The sequence below is a fragment of the Pituophis catenifer genome, unplaced genomic scaffold (genome assembly GCF_029215685.1).
Source record: "Pituophis catenifer annectens isolate HBS135680 unplaced genomic scaffold, rPitCat1.0.hap2 SCAF_6, whole genome shotgun sequence".
In the NCBI taxonomy this organism is placed as follows: domain Eukaryota; kingdom Metazoa; phylum Chordata; class Lepidosauria; order Squamata; family Colubridae; genus Pituophis; species Pituophis catenifer.
In genome coordinates, this window is record NW_027256886.1 from 85,176,439 (window position 1) to 85,198,077 (window position 21,639).

Below are 21,639 nucleotides of genomic sequence, written 5' to 3' on the forward strand. Positions count from 1 at the left end.
CTACACAGCATCGAAGGAAGGCAGGGGACAATATGGTGGCTAAAAAGCTGAACCTCCCCACCCCAACCTTAAAAGAGCCAGTGGGGGCATCTACATATTTTGACACAATGAACAAATTGGCCAAATATCCTTTTTGATATACCTAAAACAGTGATGGCTAACCATTTTGTCATCGTGTGTCAGGAGGGGCGGGAGCAGGGCATCCCATGCCCGTGTCCACACCCATAATTCTATGGGCCCCACCCCCACACATGCATGCATGACCTCCCCACTCCCCCCACTCCTGGCACACGATGGCCCAGTAGGCCCGTTTTTCTCTCTCACCTGGCTCCAGAGCCTTTCTAGGAGTCTGGGGGTAGGGTGGGGGGGGCAAAAACACCCTCCCCCCCCACAGGTCCTCCGGAGGCCAAAAACGGCCCATTTGCCAACTTCCAGAAGTTGGCAAACGGGCCATTTCTGGCCTCCGGAGGGCCTCTGGGGGTGGGTGGGTGGGTGGGGAAGGCCGTTTTCGCCCTCCCCAGACTCCTAGAAAGGCTCTGGAGCTAGGTGAGAGAGAAAAACGGGCCTCCCCCCCACCCCCCGAGGCCCTCCGGAGGCAGGACACAACCTGTTTCTCTACTTCTGGTGGGCCCAGAAGGCCCAAAAATCAGCTGGCCGGCACACGAGCTGAGCTCGCATGCCCAATAATATGGCTATGCATGCCACCTGTGGCACGCGTGCCATAGGTTCTCGATCATGGACCTATAAGATATGTGTGTGTGTGTGTATGTGTGTTGGTGTAAACTGCAGAGAGTCACGTAGGCAAGATGGGTGGAGTAGAAATGTAATAAATACGTAAAAGTACAATAAATGAGAGATAGCATTTGTTCCTTGGACTGAAGGTGAGCAAGAACCCGTGTCCCCATGTTGGTCCTGCACCTTAACCAAGACCCTGTAGAAAACACCTCTTTCAGGACAACTCATGGAAATAGGGAAGTTGTGGCATTTGTGTGATTGCTCCATCGCACAAGATTCATCACTGGTGCTCACGGACACGCATGGACCAGGCTGTTTCCTAGTGTCTTGGGTGGCTACTGCAGAAGAAACAGGAGCTGGTCATCTAATCTCTGTCCCAAAATATTTTCAAGGAACAAGAAACCAAGAAAGTCCTCTTGCCTCTTGGAAAAAGCACCTTTGGGACAACCATGACCTGGATGACTATATACCTCTGATCTCTGCTTTATTTCCCAGGCATTGCCTTGTAAAGATGAAGCTATACATCTTTTACGAACTCACTTTCTTTTCTTTTTCCTGCTGCCCCAGGTTTTTTTTTTAAGGTTTCCTTTTACTTTGCTTACTGTGTATTTCCCAATTATGCATACCGCCTGTGGACAGAAGGTCATATGAGCAAGGTAAATAAGTAAGATCCTTACAGGTTCCTGCATGGGATGACTTAAGGGTTTATCAAGCGCTGCCATGTTGCTGGCCATATCCGGTGGGTGTGACAACTGGGGACCATGCATGAAGTCGTTCATAGATGTCCCACCGGGATTCCCGTGGGGAAAATCAAAATTGCTGTGGCCTTGGTAACTGTTACCTAAATAGTAAAGAAAAGTAAAGAAATAGTAAAGTTGGAATCAAAATCAAACCAATGAGCCCAGGTCCCATTTCTTCTTCTTCAGGGTCTAGATCAAATTTTAAACTGCCAGAATGAAGCCACCTTCTTGGATTGTCACTGGTCCAAAATAAATCCTTATCGGTACATATTTCTGGTAGTAGCTGACATTCCAGCAGATGAGCTGGGCTCTGACTTTCTCCATATTTAGACTGCATGTTGTTATCTATTAAGAGTCTCCACTTGGGCATATGGTCCCAATGAGACCATCATCTTCTATAAAAGTTGCAATAATTAAGAGACTTCTATCCTACTGCAAAAGGGAGGGAGGGAGGAAAGGGAGTGAGGGAGTGAGGAAGGAAGGAAGGAAGGAAGGAAGGAAGGAAGGAAGGAAGGAAGAAAGAAAGGAAGATTTCTGATGACCCATAATAATAGTCAATGGGGAAGCCAGCAGGAAGTCAGAAGTTGTTTTCTTGCCAACTGTGATAATTCTGTCTCTCTGTTTAAATAACAAAAGATCTCTGAAACAATGAGGCATGGATTGCCTAGGATTCTAGGAAAATTGCAATAATAAGACCCTTCCATCCCACTGCTTCCATCCCTTGGTTCATACTGCATGTATTCAGAACTGGCCTTATTATTTCATTGACTAGGTACCAATCTCATTAGTTCATCTTAATGATACAATATGAGGTAGTATTTTTTTTTAAAAAAAAGTAATATTCCCAACATAAAAACATAAGACTTCCTTTCGGTATCTCTTTCTTCAAAAATAACAACAAAAAGATACTGGCTCTAGAAATCATAGGACTGAGACACAAAACCATGATTAGTCTATGCTCTATTGCAAGGAATGGATTGAAGTAAGGGTTATGAAGGATTATGAAGAACATGTGCTCACACAGAAGTGAAAACTGAGTATCTCAGAAGAAGCATCAAAGTAAACTGAATTCAGTGTTCAACAACCAACATGAAGTCCACATAATCCACAAATCCTTAGTGTGGTTTGTTTGCTTCTAGTTTAGCATTTTGGCAATCAACTGTAGTTTATTCAACAAACCATTGGTTGAACAAGCTTGGGCTTAGAACCCTGTCCATATTTTGGATTAAGACAAGGAAGGAAGAGAGCTGATTGCTCCTCAACTTCAACTGTGTTCATTTGAAAGAGAGGGGACAGTTAGGACTTGGGACTTGAAAGAATAGCAGGGGAGGGCACTGGTGAGACTTCCTTGGGAAGTGGAGAGATAGTAAAGAAGCTCTTTGCTCGGACATTTGTTTCAGGGTCCCTGCCATGGAGAACTGCAAGCCAGCAACCTGAAATGAAGATGTCACTGGGAAAGACAGCTGGAAAATCAGTTTTAAATGGCTGACCTGCCCTTGAGCATTGTGACTGAATTTGCTAACACAGTTCTCAAGAGATTAACACTGCATCTGCTTACTTGTTCACAAAACGCTTGATGCCCAAATCTGTTGGTTTCCCTTAAAACCCTGATAAAAGTTGGCCTATTTTGTTAAAGGATTTCCTCTTTAAATAACCTTTCTCGCCAGCTGTTACCTTGTCTGGGATTGGAAGTTAGTTTAAAGGAGTTTTTGGCATGGAGACCGCCGAAAAATTCCAGGGAAAGTTATACGGATTGATGAATTGGAGGGACGAACAAAATGGCAAGAAAACTACTTGGATAGAAACGGGGGGAAATATTTGTAGCTTGAGTGGTAGATATTGCTGTTGGTTCGTTCTCTGAGATTGTTGTTTAGTTTCCGAATGTTTCGTCACCAGGCTAGGTAACATTTTCAGTGGAACTGCAGTTGAAGTTTCTAATTTGAGTTCCCATCTGCTTTTATAAGTCTTATGTCAGGGGTGTCAAACTCATTTTAATTGAGGGCCGCATCAGGGCTGTGTTTGACCTGGGGGGGCATGGGGGGGCATGCCCGGGGTGGCCGTGGGCAGGGTGGGAAGGGCCAGCTCGATGTCACTCATTGAGGCTCTGTTTTAGGCCACAACGGCCTCCTGCAGCCCTCTGCCAGTGAAAATGGAGTTGGGGGGGGGCGTGTGCAACCTTCCTGGGCTCCATTTTTGCTGGCAGAGGGTTGCAGGAGGCTGTCATGGCTGAAAATGGAGCCCTGGCAGGCTGAGCACAGTCCTCCCAAGCTCCGGTTTTGCTGGCAGAGGCACTGTGGGACGGTCATTCGCTGTTTCCAGGGCAACATCATGGGCCAGATCTGGCCCCTGGGCTTTGAGTTTGACACTCCTGTCTTATGTGGTCAGATGGTCACTTTACTGACTGATCACCACCAGGTGGCCCTCATGTGGCATGACCAGTCGGTTACATGACCAAGTGAGCACATAAGACCTATCAAAGCAGAAGAGAACGCGAATAAGACACTTCAACCGAAGTTCTGCTGCTGATGTTACCTAGCTCAGTGACAAAACGTTCAGAAACTAAACAACAAGCTCAGAGAACAAACCACCACCAGTGACTAGGATATTCCAGGAGTTGAGTTCGACTCAGAGGAGACTTTATTTTATTTACTCTAGAACAGGGGTCAGCAACCCGCAGCTCTGGAGCTGCATGTGGCTCTTTCATCCCTCTGTTACGGCTCCCTGTCACTCAAAATATGCGTCACAACTACCAATATGTGACACCCGCCGGCAAATGATTTAATTGAGTTTTTCAACCCCCGGTAGGCCAACCATAGATAAATCCAAGAAAAGAAAAGTTTCAGAAGAAAACAGAACATTTGATTCAACTACATATGCTAGTTCTGTGGCTGCTCAGGAAATAGGCACGGGAAGGATTTTGTGCTCCCGGTGTTTTCTTTTCTGTCAGAAACGGGTCCAAATGGCTCTTTGAGTGTTTAAGGTTGCTGACCCCTGCTCTAGAATTTCCACAAAAAATAAATCATGGATTGTCATTCCCAGCTCTGCACAGCCTCACACAAAAACATGTCAATTGCAAAGCAAGTATGAATTTCTGGTAGACAACAACCTGTCTTCCACCTCTCTTGTCATTATGGTTGAGGGCACGATATTTATGCTGCGTACATTAAAATGCATTTATCTGCTTCTTGGGTTTTGAGGTCACCAAAGATGCTGGGTAGCTTAAAATAAATATACATAAGACACATCTGGTTGTTGTTGTTGTTGTTGTTTTTTAAAAAATATGCATAAGGAAACTTCATATAGGTCAAGCTAGCTCACTGGACCTCCCCTAAGGATCAAGAAATTAGCAGAGATATACCAGCAAAATATTCTGGCTCTCTCAATTCCTGGCAAATAGATAGGGAAGAAATGGAGGTAGTGACAGATTTTATTTTCTTAGGCTCCAAGATCACTGCAGATGGGGACTGCAGCCAAGAAATTAAAAGATGCTTGCTCCTGAGGAGAAAAGCTATGGCAAGTCTAGACAGCATACTAAAAAGCAGAGACATTACCCTGCCAACAAAAGTGCACATAGTCAAGGCTATGGTTTTCCCAGTTGGATGTGAAAGTTGGACCATAAGGAAGGCTGAGCGCCAAAGAATTGAGGCCTTTGAACTATGGTACTGGAGAAGACTCCTGGGAGTCCCTTGGACTGCAAGGCGATCAAACTGGTCAGTCCTAGAGATCAACCCTGACTGATCTTTAGAAGGCCAGATCCTGAAGATGAAACTGAAATACTTTGGCCACTTAATGAGAAGGAAGGACTCACTGGAGAAGAGCCTAATGCTGGGAAAGATTGAGGGGAAAAGAAGAAGGGGACGACAGAGGTGGCTGGATGGAGTCACTGAAGCAATCAGCGTGAGCTTAAATGGTCTCCGGGGAATGGTAGAGGACAGGAAGGCCTGGAGGAATGTTGTCCATGGGGTCGCGATGGTTGGACACGACTTCACAACTAACAACAACAATTTCAGCAAAATGGCCCAGGAGAGGAATTCGTATCTCTACTGTCTAGAGTACCTCCACGGCAAAATAGGCAGCAAATAAATTTAACAATTAATAATAATAATAGGAAAAGTCACAGAAAATGAGGAAACTAAATTGCTCTAGGGCTATAGAATTCAAACCTGCCATGTAACATCCCCGACTATCTTATCTTTTTTTTAATAGTTTTTTTTATTAGTTTATAATACAAAAGTAAATAGTAAGGAAAATAGGGAAGGGAAAAGGGAAAGGAAAAGTGAGGGAAAGAAAAGGTGAAAAAGAAAAAAAAAGGCATTGACTTCTGACTCCCTTTGGTGCAGTAGAATAAGGCATTAACCTCAAACCTTAACTTTTACTTTTACATAATTGTATTAACTAGCCATTAGACATATTAATTATTGATAAGGAAGACAAGAATCTCTGGATAAGTGGACATGGCAGTACCAGAATAGAAGAGAAAGAGTTGGAGATGATAACAAAATACAAAGACCTACAAATAGAAATAGAATGACAATAGAAAGGCAAGCAAGGGTAATACCAATAGTAATAGGCACCTTGGGTGCAATCCCAAAACAACTGGAACACAACTTGAATACCTTCATCGACATTGACAAATTCACGCTCAGTCAATTACAAAAGGCAGCCTGACTTAGAGCAGCTTACATCCTGTGATGATAACACCATCAAACACCCACACCTGCCAATCCCAGACCCTTTGGAAGGATTTGATAGTTGACAAAAATGCCAAGTCCAGTCTGAACATTTGATTGATTGTGCGACGAAACATAATAATCTCAAAATATTTCTGAGCAATTTGGCAATCGGTTGCACGCATCAAATGTGAAACTCACCTTGGCTACTGTATTCATTGGAGTTGGTTCCTCCGGGAGGTGGTGGGATTGATGGGTAGGGAGATGGACCTGGACCCAGGGCAGCAATCATCTCCATCACGTTAGGCATGATCATCTGGCTGGGACTCATGGTTTTGAACCTTTTGGAAGGAATACCATCTGGATCATCCTTGATGTGAATGTCTGACTTGATTGGGACAGGTCTCCAGCTGCATGTTGGGTCAATTGTGACTTCTTCAAACTCAGAGCTGTGAAAAAACAATACATTTGATAATACTGAGAGCTCTCAATACACCATATACATTTTAGATGTTGCTAATGTTATTATCATATTAAAGTCAACAAGTCCAATACGTATCCAATTATTGTACAGTTGCTAAGTCGTGTCCGACTCTTCACAATGCCATGGACCATAGCATACCAGGCCCCCTGTTCTCCACTGTCTCCCAGAGTCTGTCCAAATTCTTGTTCATTGCATCAATGATGCTATCTAACCATCTTATCCTTCTGCCGTCCCTTTCTCCTTTCGCCTTCCATCTTTCCCAACATCAGGGTCTTTTCCAAGTAGTCCTCTCTTCTCATTTGGTGGCTAAAGTATTTGAGCTTCAGCATCTGTCCTTCCAAAGAAGGGTTGATTTCCTTTAGCATTGACTGATTTTGATTTTCTTGAAGTCCAAGGGACTCTAAAGAGTCTTCTCCAACACCACAACCCCAACAACTTCAGGATCTGTCCTTCTAAAGAATAGTCAAGGGTGATTTCCTTTAGGATTGACTGATTTGATCTCCTTGAAGTCCAAGGGACTCTCATGAGTCTTCTCTCACATCACCATTTGAAAGCCTCAATTCTTTGTCACTCAGCCTTCCTCATGGTCCACCCTATCCGCTGCAGAAATGCAAATTAAACATTCCCACAAATGGACTGCCTGGCTTCTGTCTGAACATGTCCAAAAAAACGAAAGCCACCAACGCTCTTTTCAGTAATTCTTACATATTAGGTCCACGTCCATTTTTTTCTTTAAAAGTTTTGCTTTGGTAGTTCAGAATAGAAGTGCATGATTAATTATTGCCTTTGCTCATTTTCATATCCATAGAATTGTTGAGTTGCAAGGGAGACCCTAGGATAATTTAGTCCAACTCTCTGGTCAGTGCAAGATCCAGTAGAACATCTCTGACAAATGACCAAGTTTCTCTATCTGTAGACCTTTAATGAAGAAAACTCACCACATTACGTGGCATCATTTAGGGGCTTGTACAGACAGGAAGTTCTTCCTGGTGGCCTACTACACCTTCTTCATTGTGGCTTTAACCCATTGCTTGTAGTTTTGCCTTCTGTGATAATTAAAATCACATCCACTCAGAGGTGGGAGTCACATAATGTAACAACCAGTTCGCCCAGCACCAAAAATGTGAGTGTGTGCGCCTTCTGCACATGTGCACATCTTCAAAACCACGGCGACTATATAGGACGGGATAGCATTGGGGCAGGGGGGCAGGCCCAACCACTAGTCGGAACTACCGGTTCACCTGAACTGGTCCAAACCGGCAGTAGCCTGCTTCTGCATCCACTCCTTCTTTCTGACAGTCTTCAAATATTTGAAAACCACTATCATCTCTCCTCTCAATCATTTTTTTCTTCTCTGCAGATTAAACACAGCCAGATTCTTTCATGACTTCTCGTGTGGTTTCGTTTCCATAACTTTCTCCTATTTGGCACTGCTCTTTTATAACTGGGATGCCCAGATACCCAGATCTGGACACAATAGAGGAGGTCTATAAAGGAGATTTGATTGGAAAAGAATGGTACCTCGGTACTCATCATTAATTGGTTCCGGGAGGCGTGATGAGCACCAAAAACGAGGAGTACCAAACAAAATTTTCCCATAAGGAATAATGTAGTGAGTCACAAGGCAGTCGACAGCAACAAGTTCTAGCTGACCGATCAGAAGACCTGTCACAAGATTCTCACTTGACAAACCCACATCTGAAGCTCTTATAAACAGAACACTGACACTGACATCCCCTAAACTCTGCTGAAGATGTTACCTAGCCCGGTAACGAAACGTTCGGAAACCAACCCACCATCTCAGAGAATAAACCTTTACCCTCAACAAGTTCTTGTCAGTCCTGGAAGCCATCTTTTACTTTGGATCTTCAGGGCTGCCATTTAGTGCTGTGGGAAACTGGGAGGGAGGATTGTATAAAGTGGAGAGATATCTAGCCATAATGAAATGAAATGAAATGAAATAATAACATTCTTTTCTTTGAGAGTCAAGGACATCTTGCCCTGCACCTGTGGGGTGACTGGGAGGCATCTCCAGTTGGAACAGTGCATTGATTGGACCACATGATGGACATGTGGGTGCTGGGGCAGGGACTTGGACTTTTTTTTGGGTGGGGAAAACCTGGAAGCTTTCAGATTCAGGTTTTCCCAGATGTGCCAATATGACATCTCTAATAAAATGGAACTTTGAGGAACTTCTGGCTTGGAGTCTTCTTTCGTTGGGGGTGTTACTTGGAACCCTGACATTTTTAGCTTGTGCACTGAGTTCCAAACAAACAATGAGTACAAGGACAACATTTTTGCTTCAAAATGAGTTCAGTACCAAATCAGTTCCAAAGCAGTTGAGTTCTAAGGTACCACTGCAATTATGGCTTCCCGTGATATGGATTCTATGATTCTGTTATTCTACCCCAAGATCTAATTGCCTTTTTTTTGTACTTGCATGACATTCACTGCTGCTCATTTTAAGTTGGCGTTATCACCTTGCTAAGATGGCAGAACAGAGAACTGACTCTGTCTTGATTTTTGTCTTTGATAATGTTTCACTTCTCATCCAAGAAACTTCTTCCGTTCAAAGGAAAAAAAAATCAAGAAAGTCCAGTGGCCTTTTGGAGAAAGCACCTTTGCGACAACCATGACAGGGATGATTGAGAATCTCCATAGGCTTCCAGAACAGAAATTCTTTCATCTCTTCACCCGCTAATCAGATATCCTTGCAAGTAGCAAGAGAAAGGCAAGCTCATTAGACAGTCCAGTCAGATGTGCTAGTAATTACATTAAAAAGGTAAAAGTTCCCCCCCACATGCATCCTAGTCATTTCTGGCTCTAGGGGGCGGTGCTCATCTCCGTTTCAAAGCCGAAGAGCCAGTGCTGTCCAAAGACATCTCCGAGGTCATGTGGCTGGCATGTCTCAATGCCAAAGGCGCATGAAGCACTCTTACCTTCCCACCAAAGTGGTCCCGGTTTTTTTACTTGCATTTTTTACATGCTTTTGAACTGCTAAATTGGCAGAAGCTGGGACAAGTAATGGGAGCTCACTCTGTTACACGGCACTAGGGATTCGGACCGCTGAACTGCCAACAAGCTCAACGTCTTAGCCACTGAGTCATTAGCCTACTTTAAATCTGGTCTCTGTTGATTAGGCTCAGCCACCAACACTTTGGCATGTTCCCCACCTCTCTCTCCTCCTTGCTGACTTATAGCCGACAGGAACCTCCATAATTAATATTCACAATTTAGGAAAGATCTTTGGGATCCCAAATTCACATTAGGGGGACATTATGTTCTGAAATGATCAGATATTACTGATCTAAAATTCTATGTTGAAACAAACCAGTGGTGGTATTGTCTTACCCTTGCTACCGGTTCGCTTCGCTCGTGTGCGACACGTCTGCGCATGCCAGAACTTTCTGTGCATGCGCAGAGCATCAAAAATGAGATGTGATGTCATCCGGGTTGCCCGAACCGGATAGAACTGGCTGAATACCACCACTGAAACAAACTCCAGAAAAGGTCTTTCAAGAATTAGAGCAGGCATGTGAACGTAACAGATTATCATTATTATTATTGTTTAGACTTCTATACCGCTTCATAATGCTTTACAGCCCTCTCTAAGCGGTTTACAAAGTTAGCATATAGCATATTGCCCCAAACAATCTGGGTCCTCATTTTACCCACCTCGGAAGGATGGAAGGCTGAGTCAACCTTGAGCTGGTGAGATTTGATCTGCTGATCTGCTGAACTAGCAGTCAGCTGAAGTAGCTGCAGTACTGCACTCTAACCACTGTGCCACCTCGGCTCTCAACATTAAAAGATACACTTACTTTTGTATAGCGTTCAAAATGCCCCACATGTATTGATCCACCTCCAGGCCCTCCAGCAGAGCTGTTTTACTGGAAGAGAAAAACAGGGGCATGCATTTATGTACTTGTAGTGCATTTGCCATATGATATAAGTTTCTGAAGGGATATAAGTAAAGCAGCAAACCACTTCTATGCGTCTGCCAAGGAAATAAGGAAGATCTCATTACTTGGGCATGTCCAAGTGAACACTAACAATCGAGTTGACTTGGAAGAATCATTTCAAGGAGCATAGTTATGTAGAACACAGGGACCTCAAAGGTCTTTTAGTCTGGAGGAAATAATACAACAACATATGGACTTAAAACCAGAGCTGTTCCTATTGGGTATTTTACCGGAGAAAATTAGTAAAGATAATATATATTTGATTATACATGTAATAATAGCGGCAAGGATTGCTTGTGCACAAAATTGGAAAGCAGAGAAAATACCCTCGGAGGGAGAAGTAATTAAAAATTTTATTTTATTTTATTTTATTTTTTTGCAGGCAAAAGCCCCTTTTTTATTTTTGAACAATAAAAACATAAAACAATAAAAACATAAAACCATCTTCAAATTAAATTATAAACAGTGTGTCGGTTGGTTACAAATCCTTTGCGCATCTTCACTATGTTCATAGCTTACAGTTTAGCTAAATTCTTATATTATCGATCTAATATATATCTATGTATTATTATCTTCATTGATCATTTATTTGACCATAGCTATTCTTCCCTCATTTTGTACAAAATATTCTAAGATTTGAATTAATATATATTATAACATTCATTTCATCACTAAATCGGTCTAATAGTAATACTTCTTTATGTTATACTTTATATAATGCTAGAAATCTTGTATTATAAAAATCTATTATAAAAAATTATAAAAAAGATGATAATCTTTCATTTCCATATTTTTTTATCTAACCTTTGATAAAATAAGGTAATTAAAACTTTTAGACTGTGCAGAAATGAACAGATTAACTATGATGAAAAAAGAAAGAGAAGATTCAGAATACTTTAAGATATAGAATCAATTTTACTATTGGTTAGAAAAGAGGTATAAATAAGCTTTAAAAGAGACTGATTTAAAAAAAAAATGTTATAACTAGAGTACTATTATTAGTGGAAATTTTTTGTAATGGATTTGGCGAGAATGAAGATAGAAGAGATAAGAGAAGAGCTTTTTGGAGATAACACCGAGATGTCATGTGGAAGAAATGAATGATGTATTAAATATTTGTTTGTCTTAAAAAAATAAAAAAAAACCTTTTATATAAAAAAAAGGTCTTCTAGTCCAATGCCCTGCTCAAGGCAGGAGTCCTTATACCCATGATGGCGAACCTATGGCATGCGTGCCGGAAGTGGCATGCATAGCCATTTCTCCAGGCATGCCAGCCATTGCCCATTGCTCTTCCGGGTTCTGGAGCGCATGTGCGCCGGCCAGCTGGTCATCGTGCACGGGGAACACCGGAAACCAGAAGAGCAGTTCCCTGGCGTGCATGTGCGTGCCAGGAAGCTAAGCTTCCGGTATGTCCGTGCTGGCCAGCTGGTCTTCGCGCATGCATGCGTGCCAGAAACTGGAAGACTAGGTGACCGGCACACATGCGCAAGCCAGAAACTGGAAGCTCAGCTTCCTGGTGCATGCATGCATGCCAGGGAGCTGCTCTTCCGGTTTCTGGCACTCTCCCACGCATGCGTGCATGCTTCCGGTTTGGCACTTGGTTCCGAAAAGGTTAACCAACACTGCCTTATACTATTCAGGTCAAATGGTCTGTTTTTGAAAACCTCCAGTGATGGAGCACTCCCAATTCCAGGAGGCAAGCTGTTGTCACTGTCAGGAAATGTCTCGTTAAGTTCTAGGTTGGATCTCTCTCTTTGATGATCATCCACCCATTACATCTTGTCCTGCCCTGCTTTGGAGAATAAATCACTCTCCTCTTTCCTGCCAAATATCGAAAGACAGTTATCATGTCCCCCTTAATCCTTCTCTTTGATAATGTGAGACATATCTAGTTCTAGACATATGATTTAGCCTCCAGATCCTTTATCAATCTTTATCATCATTTTTAAAAAAATGTCTACAGCAGGGGCGAAATGCTCCCGGTTCGGACCGGATTGCCCGATCCGGTAGCGATGGAGGCGGGTGGTTCGGAGAACCGGTAGCAAAATCCCCTGCCCGCCCCCCATTGCCTAGCTGAGCCGCGCAATCATCAGAGGCTTTTTTTTATTTTTAAAAGCATTTTTTCTACAACCTCTTAGGCCGAAGTGGTTATAGAAAAAAATGTTTTTAAAAGGAAAAAAAAAGCCTCTGCCGATCAGGCAAATCAGCTGGGATCGTCAGAGGCTTTAAAAAAAAAAGCCTCTGCCGATCAGGCAAGTCAGCTGGGATTGTCAGAGGCTTTAAAAAAAAAAGCCTCTGCCGATCAGGCAAGTCAGCTGGGATTGTCAGAGGCTTTAAAAAAAAAAGCCTCTGCCGATCAGGCAAGTCAGCTGGGATCGTCAGAGGCTTTAAAAAAAAAAGCCTCTGCCGATCAGGCAAGTCAGCTGGGATCGTCAGAGGCTTTAAAAAAAAAAAGCCTCTGCCGATCAGGCAAATCAGCTGGGATCGTCAGAGGCTTTAAAAAAAAAAGCCTCTGCCGATCAGGCAAGTCAGCTGGGATCGTCAGAGGCTTTAAAAAAAAAAGCCTCTGCCGACCAGGCAAGTCAGCTGGGATCGTCAGAGGCTTTAAAAAAAAAGCCTCTGCCGACCAGGCAAGTCAGCTGGGATCGTCAGAGGCTTTAAAAAAAAAAGCCTCTGCCGATCAGGCAAGTCAGCTGGGATCGTCAGAGGCTTTAAAAAAAAAAAAGCCTCTGCCGATCAGGCAAGTCAGCTGGGATCGTCAGAGGCTTTAAAAAAAAAAGCCTCTGCCGACCAGGCAAGTCAGCTGGGATTGTCAGAGGCTTTAAAAGCATTTTTTTTACAACCTCTTCAGCTGAAGAGGTTGTAGAAAAAATGGTTTTAAAAGTAAAAAAAAAAAAGTTGGCCACACCCACTCAGTCATATTACCCCCCCACAAGCCATGTCCACAGCAAAAGTATTTATCACATTTCTTTAAAAAAAAAATACTGTTAGGTTAATGATGTTACCGTCTCTGGTTTCACGTGAAATGGAAGCATAATTTTGTATTGGTCTGGTTTTTCTTTTAGATATTATCACAGACTTTGATATTACCACTCACTTGCATACGGGGCATCTCCAGGTGCCTCGTTCACAGTTCAGCTGGAGGTAGGATTCCAGATCAAAACACTGCAGAGGACAAAGCAGGAAAATCTTAATTAAACGATGGCTTTGCGGCTCGCAAAGAACGCTGAAGATGTGGCTGCAAAGAGAACCCTCCTAATGGATGTGAATAAAGAAGAGAAGCCGTTCTATCAAATGCATGCCAGGAAGAAAAAACCCCCCATCAGGATGTGCTTCAAACCATAACACGAAAGTTCATAGTTTTAATCATTGAAAACACTAGGATAGCGGTCCCCAACTTTTCTGGCTTTGCAGACTGGTTGGTGGGGGGAAATGGTTCCTGCTTTGATTCCTGTTGTGTCATAATACATGGCAATTCGCATGCGCGCATGTCAACCACGCATGCATGCAACATCAAATAACACGGCAATTTGCTTGCCTGCTGTCCGCACATGCATGCAGTGTCAAAAACACAGTGATATAGAACAGGACTGTGCCCACTGGGTGGGTGGGGGCTGGCCCACTTGCAGGTTGCTACTACCGGTTCGCCTAAACTGCTCCAAACTGGCTGACATTGTGGCCTGTCAGCGGCCTGTGCGGATTGTAGCTGATTCTGACAGTGAGGAGGCTGGTGTGGTGCTGCGCCAGCAGCCTGTGCAGCTGGCACTCGAGTCAGACAATGAGGAGGCTGGAGAAGATGTGGTGCCAGAGGCGAGGATTCCGCCAGGGCCTTCAGAACCTCCAGAAGCTCCTTTAAGTGAAGAGAACGAAGAGGAGGAGCCTCTTCTCGATGCACGGGCGCGCAGAGCTGCCAAAAGGCAGGAGTGGCTCATCAGGAGGACTCCTCCTCGATAGTAAGGCTTGGGGCTAACTGGCCACTCCCTTAGCCTATTTAAGGAGGAACGTCGACTGAAGCAATTTGTAGGGAACAACTTTAATTCATTCTCCTTCGCGTCTGGATTCTCTGCAAATTGCTTCTGGACTTTTTGCCAACCTTAGTAAGATTGTGATTACTTTATCTTTGGTTTCTTGTAGGCTGCTAAGAAAGTTTCTTAACAGCTTTTGTTTGGAAAAGACTGAGGTATTTTAGTAAATTTAAGTTTTGTACAGACTTTGTGTGTGCGGTGTTCTTTGGGGTCCGTAGCTGGGGCAGAACAGCTGAATCCCACCACTGATTAATACTACTGGTAGTTAATAATTAGATGGGTGGCTGTACACATTTTCTAAACAAATAAATACAAAGTTGCACCGTCTTGCAGGAGTGGGACAGGTAGAGGCGCTCACCTGTACGTGCTTGCAATCGTGGCCTCTTGCTGGAAGCTGGATTCGCCGGAATGTGATGGGACATTTAAGAGAGACTTTGATAGCTGTCTGCTCCACACCGTCTTCTCCGTTGAGAGGAGCATTGCCCGAAGAGGCAGCCACGCTGCTAAAATTTCTCTTGACTGTTGCAAAAATAAACAAAACAAAAAAAACAAAGGCGGGGGGAGCGATAATAGAATTCATACTTAGGACTGTTTTAACAGCACGACACACTTGGCTTGACAGAAACTGTCCCAAGACTGAATGGAGTTTCATCGTCGGCCTTCCAGGCCAATTTGAAACACAAGTTCTACTCACTTTTGGTGATACAGTGTTCAGCCGGAAGCAGGCGTTTCTTTAAGAGGCCCTGAAGAACAGAACGGACCGAAGGCCGGTGTACTAACTGCAGAACAAACAAATGGGACTGGGGGAAAGGGGGAAAAAATCAGTGGTCTATAGAGGATCCGGGGTCATTCAATCCAAGCATTTGCTTTGCGTGCGGTTGGAAAGAAGTCAGAGGGGTGGGCTGCTACAGGTTCGCCTGGGTTCGGGAGAACCTGTAGCTAACGTTATGGCTGGTTTAGAGAACCTCCACAGTATACCCATACAATGAAATTCACTTAACACCCAAAGACCAGGTCCAACACACATAACAATCCCCAGACACAACCCCACCCACCACAATTCCCCACCCCTAAACCAGGAGTGAAATGCTCCTGGTTCGGACCGGATCACCTGATCCGGTAGCAATGGAGGCAGGCTGTTTGAAGAACCGGTAGCAAAAATCCCTGCCCCCCGCCACCCATTGCCCAGCTGAGCCGCGCAATCATCAGAGGCTTTTTTTTTTATTTTTAAAGGCATTTTTTCTACAACCTCTTCAGCTGAAGAGGTTATAGAAAAAATGCTTTTAAAAGTAAAAACAAAGCCTCTGCCAATCAGGCAAGTCAGCTAGGATTGTCAGAGGCTTAAAAAAAAAAGGAAAAGTTCTGCCGATCAGGCAAGTCAGCTGGGATTGTCAGAGGCTTTAAAAGCATTTTTTAACAACCTATTCAGCTGAAGAGGTTGTAGAAAAATGGTTTTAAAAGTAAAAAAAAAAAAAAAAAAGTTGGCCACGCCCACTCAGTCATATTATCCCCCACCCCACCCCATCCCCCAAGCCACGTCCACAGAACCGGTAGTAACAAATTTTACATTTCACACTGCCCTAAACCACCCAAACATCCACACAACAGACCAAGTAATGCTGTCCAACAGCTCACTGATGGTGGCCCTTTCGTTCGTTGTTGAGTGCAATTATAGCTCTGGGATAAAAACTATTCAGAAAACGTGTGGTCCGAGTTTTAATTGTTCTGTATATCATGTATATCATGGTATACAAACTGAATTTGAATTTGAAAAAAAAAATAGCTTACTAAGTTTGGTCTTTAGTAGAAATGAAACTTAAGCTGTGAAACACCGGTGAAGAATACTAGGAATATGAAGTCTAGGTAGGACATTTCCTTAATCTAAAGTTATTTCCAAACAGCCAAACCACAGAATGAACAGGTGATTAGGTACTTACACAACAGCATGCCGTGACAGTGATTTGAATTGTATTTCTTCCTGGCTGGCAGACGTGCTTGAGGTGCAGAGGTTTATGCGACGTCTTATTGTCACCCCGTTCAATGGTGAGTGGAGTTGCGTTGACGCTGACCTGGACCGATGCTGGCCAGTTAGTGTTCATTTGCCGGTCTTCATGGTGATAACATTTGAATTGTAACTCCAAGTCTGATCTGTCAGAGAAGGCAGATGTTTGCATTGCTATTAGCACCCGCTCGTTACATACAGTATGTATGGCAGAGTAACAAGAATTGGAGGGGACCTTGGAGGTTTTCTAGTCCAACCCTCGGCTCAAGCAGGAAACCCCATACGAAGGGTGTTGAACTCAATTTCATTGAGGGCCACATCATGGTTGCGTTTGACCTCAGGGGGGCAGGGGGTATGTGTCGAAACATAAATCAACCCTGTTTCCCCCCTGGGGTAATTGCAGCTAATTAGAGACGGATGGATCTTGTTTTCCATGCTGTATACTTTAAAGAAAGAAAAACCGAAATATATATATTCTAATAAGGATTTTATTATAAAAATAGAAAAACTAGCTAACTACATCTTTACCGGCAGCTTATCTCACAGACGAACAAAAGAAGTATAAGTCAGGAAGTTAGAAAAGAAAGAATGTAGACATGCGCAGTAGCCCAAAGTTTCACAAGACTAGTCTTATCTCCGTTGCTATAGATATGTGATAAAGTTCTCTGGCAGGCTACCGTAACACTCAGAATGGATACTCGGCTGACAAACACATAACGCAGTGACAGGGGGCATGGCCAGCTCGACATGACTTGTCTCGGGGGCACCTTTGGTAACTGTAACAGAGTTGGAAGGGACCTTGGAGGTCATCTAGTCCAACCCCCTGCTCACGCAGGAGACCTGCACTAGGGATTCGAACCGCTGAACTGCCGACCTTTCTGATTAAGGTCAGTGGCTAAGACACTGACAAGCTCAGTGTCTTAGCCACTAAGCCACCTAGTCACCACCTGTGGCAGCCTGAAGGCTCTGCCAGTGAAAATGGGCTCCCAAGCTCTGTTTTTGGCTGCAACGGCCTCCTGCGATCCTCTGCCAGTAAAAACAGAGCTCGGAAGGGCCACATATGATCCTTCTGAGCTCTGTTTTCACTGGCAGAAGCAACATGGGCCAGTCCTTCGCTGTTTCCTGGGTGGCCCTGTGGTCCAGTTCTAAGCACCCCGTGGGGCAGATTGAGCCCCTGGGCCTTGAGTTTGACACCCCTGCCTTATTTGTTTATTTATTTATTTATTTATTTATTTATTTATTTATTTATTTATTTATTTATTTATTTATTTATTTATTATATTTCTATACCGCCTTTCTCCCGTAGGACTCAAGGCGGTGTACAGTCAAGAAAAATATAGACACACAAACATCATAAAATTGCTAATTAAAATTATTACTTAGTTTGGTCAATTAAATAAAACCCAGAATTAGATAACATTTAAAAAATCATTCACATGTTCGTATGTTTAGCCCCGCCTGTTGGAACATCAGGGTCTTGAGGGCACGGCGGAAAGCACGGAGATCAGGGATATTCCGTATCTCCGGGGGCAGTTCATTCCAAAGGGTTGGAGCCCCCACAGAGAAGGCCCTCCCCCTGGGAGTCGCCAGTCGACATAATTTGACTGACGGTACCCTGAGTAGTCCCTCCCTGTGAGAACGAACTGGTCGGTGGGAGGCTATTGGTGGCAAACCCTAACCCTTATGCCATTTCAGACAAGCGGCTGTCCAGTCTCTTCTTAAAAACCTCCAGTGATGAAGCACCTACAATTTCTAAAGGCGAGCTCTTCTACTTGTTAATGGTCTAGCTTCAAAACGGGAGTGAGCTGCTCACCCACCGCTGACCCAAGAAAGATTCCGGTTCGGCATCCTGAGGTGTCCACCCACCCCGGCCCGATGCAATCCTACCTCCACATGAGGGTCTGATGGACGGTCGGCCGCAGGTGAAAGACGTGATTGCTGACCGCCAAGTTGTGCTCCAACCGGAAGGGCTCTAAGACAACCCCATCTCGCACGGGGAACGTCAGGCGCAGCTCGTCATTATGGCTGGCTGGGATTGAAGAGGGAGAGAAAAGTTAACGGTGGACTACTTTCCTATCAGAATAGAATAGAGCTGGAAGGGACCTTGGAGGTCTTCTAGTCCAGCCCCAGAGGAGAACCTACACTGTTTCAGACAAGTGACTGTCTAGTCGCTTCTTAAAAATCTCCATTGATGAAGCGTCCACAATTTCTGGAGGCAAGCTGTTCCACTGGTTAACTGCCCTCACTGTTAGGAAGTTTCTCCTTAATTCCGGGTTGCTTCTCTCTTTGATTAGTTTCCATCCATTGTTCCTTCTTGTCGTGCCTTCCGGTGCTTTGGAGAATAGGTTGACTTCCTCTTCTTTGTGGCAGCCCCTCAAATACTGGAAGACTGCTATTATGTCCCTCCTCCTCAGTCCTCCTTTTCTCTAAACTAGCCAAACCTAAATCCTGCAACCATTCTTCAGATGTTTTAGTCTCCAGCTCCAGTGCCGTTGTAACTTTGAACGGTTACTAAATGAACTGTTGTAAATTGAGGATTACCTGATCTTTCTTCTGATTCATTCCCAGAAATTCCCCCCCCCCCCGGCTGATCTTAGCACTTGACACTTAGACTTATATACCGCTTCACAGTGCTTTGCAGCCCTCTCTAACCAGTTTACAGAGTCAGCCTCTTGTCCAGGGGTGAAATGCTTCCGGATCGGACCGGATCACCCGATCCGGTAGCGATTTTTCCCTGTGGTTCGGCGATCTAGTATCGATCGCCGCCTGGGTGTTATTACTTCCTGGTTATAACCACAAAGTAATTTTTTTTACCTTCTGTGTATGCGCATGTGACAGTCATCCACAACACGTGCGTTTCCGAACCAGTAAGGAAGGTAAGTAGATTTCACCCCTGCTCTTGTCCCCAACAATCTGGGTCCTCATTTTACCGACCTCGGAAGGATGGAAGGCCGAGTCAACCTTGAGCCTGCTGTGATTCGATTTGCCAAACTGCTGGCAGCCGATGATCAGCAGAAGTAGCCTGCAGTACTGCACTCTAACCACTGCGCCACTGCGGCTCTATCTGCAATGCTTTGCAGATTTCTGAAAGATGCTTTATCCACAGGCCATCACCTCTGGCTTGAACATTTCAACCAGAGCAATATAATTTGCACACGGTGGAAAGCAGGATCAGGCAACGACCTTCCAGGTTTGGTACTTACTTGGAGGTGGTGGTAGAGCATTGATATTTGGCTTAATGTCTGGTGGGAAAGGCGGCTTGACATCTTGATTAGGAGACAGGTAGGGTGGCATATTGCTGCCGGGAGTCATAGGTGGTGTAGGATTTCCTGGAACAGGTGAGTGAGGGTAATTTGCTACAGGAAGAGGCCTGGATGGCTGCAAAATGGTGGTTGCCATTGAAAAGAGAGAGAAAGAAAACAGAATTATCACAGTGGTCAGGGACTTTTGGCCGCGAAGTAGAATTCCCTATGATAAAAGCATTGGATGCTGTGGGAAGATTTATTGTATTCCCTATAAAAGTAGCCCTCAACTTACGACCTCAACTGAGCCTCAAATTTCTGTTGCTAAGCGAGACAATTGCTAAGTGAGTTTTGACCCATTTTACGGCTTTTCTTGCCATGTGTCAGCTTGCAACGCATCCCTGGCCTGCTCTCAAATTGCCATAGGCAAGGGGGATAGGAAAATTAAATTTGCAGCTATGGCAAAGCAGCACTGCAGCCAAAGACAAAAGCACATTCCAGACATTATCTCTGTCAAGGCCATCTGCCGGGGTTATCCACAATGGCCGGAGGGGAGCGATCTCTACAATCCTTGAAATTGTTTCGTTCGCAAATGTGACTGATGACACACCCTAGGGGGAGGGGGAAAACAGGGTCAAGCCTGAGCTGTAAATTAGGTGCGGTCATAGTCGGCTACAGTTGGAATATGCCAATATGAAGCTCCTAATAAATAATTGGATTTCTTTTGAAGCTTGGCTCGAGGCTCGTGATTTAATTAGGGCATCGGTCGGAACCCTGACACTATGCTTGTTTAGTGAATCGCTTTCCATTGTGAGTCACACAGTTGTGAAGTGACTCTGGCTTCCCCATGGACTTTGCTAGTCAGAAGGTCACAGAAGGAGATATAGTGACCCCGGGATGCGACGTCCCTATATCTAGAGACCTCAGATGGGGACTGAAGCCAAGAAATTAAAAGATGTTTGCTCCTGGGGAGGAAAGCTATGGCAAAGTTAGACAGCATACTAAAAAGCAGAGACATCACCCTGCCAACAAAAGTGCATATAGTCAAGGCTATGGTTTTCCCAGTTGCAATGTATGGCTGTGAAAGTTGGACCATAAGGAAGGTTGAGCGCTAAAGAATTGAGGCCTTTGAACTTGGGTGCTGGAGAAGACTCCTGGGAGTCCCTTGGACTGCAAGGTGAACAAACCGGCCAGTCCTAGAGGAGATCAACCCTGACTGCTCTTTAGAAGGGCAGATTCTGAAGAGGAAACTGAAGTACTTTGGCCACCTAATGAGAAGGAAGGACTCACTGGAGAAGAGCCTGATGCTAGGAACGATTGAGGGCAAAAGAAGAAGGGGACGGCAGAGAATGAGGTGGCTGGATGGAGTCATGGAAACAGTTGGCATGAGCTTAAATGGACTCCAGAGGACAGGAAGGCCTTGAGGAACTTTGTCCATGGGATCGCGATGGGTCGGACACGACTTCACAATTAACAAGAACAACAACAACAAAAATATCTAGAGACAGACCTCACGGGGATAGGCTGTTGGGAACTCTTACTATGTATTTTTTTATACAGTAGTGAGTATGTGGCCCTCCTTGGCTTGGATGACAGGTTTTGTACTTAAAATAATGAGGGGTCCATGGTGCTTTCTGAGCTAGCACTGATGATGTTACCTAGTTGGGTAATGAAAGGTTTGCAAGAAAACAACCAAACTCAGAGAACGAGGACCCCACAGTCTTTGTCCTCCTCATCCTCCTCTCCGCACTCCACACACCCTTCTAGCACTGATGGTGT

At 44.3% G+C, this 21,639-nt stretch overlaps 1 protein-coding gene across 1 annotated transcript in view; it reads right to left on the minus strand.

Annotated features, from left to right (window-relative positions):
* ZMIZ1 (zinc finger MIZ-type containing 1) overlaps positions 1-21,639 on the minus strand; it is a 412,625-nt gene that overhangs the window by 13,634 nt on the left and 377,352 nt on the right. The window contains exons 14-22 of the mRNA XM_070946491.1: positions 19,822-19,996; positions 18,506-18,647; positions 16,554-16,764; positions 15,311-15,416; positions 14,975-15,135; positions 13,689-13,756; positions 10,451-10,519; positions 6,347-6,594; positions 1,413-1,576 (exon numbers count right to left, since the gene is read on the minus strand). Coding sequence (XP_070802592.1) covers positions 1,413-1,576; positions 6,347-6,594; positions 10,451-10,519; positions 13,689-13,756; positions 14,975-15,135; positions 15,311-15,416; positions 16,554-16,764; positions 18,506-18,647; positions 19,822-19,996 — 1,344 coding nt within the window. The remainder of the gene's footprint in view (positions 1-1,412; positions 1,577-6,346; positions 6,595-10,450; positions 10,520-13,688; positions 13,757-14,974; positions 15,136-15,310; positions 15,417-16,553; positions 16,765-18,505; positions 18,648-19,821; positions 19,997-21,639) is intronic.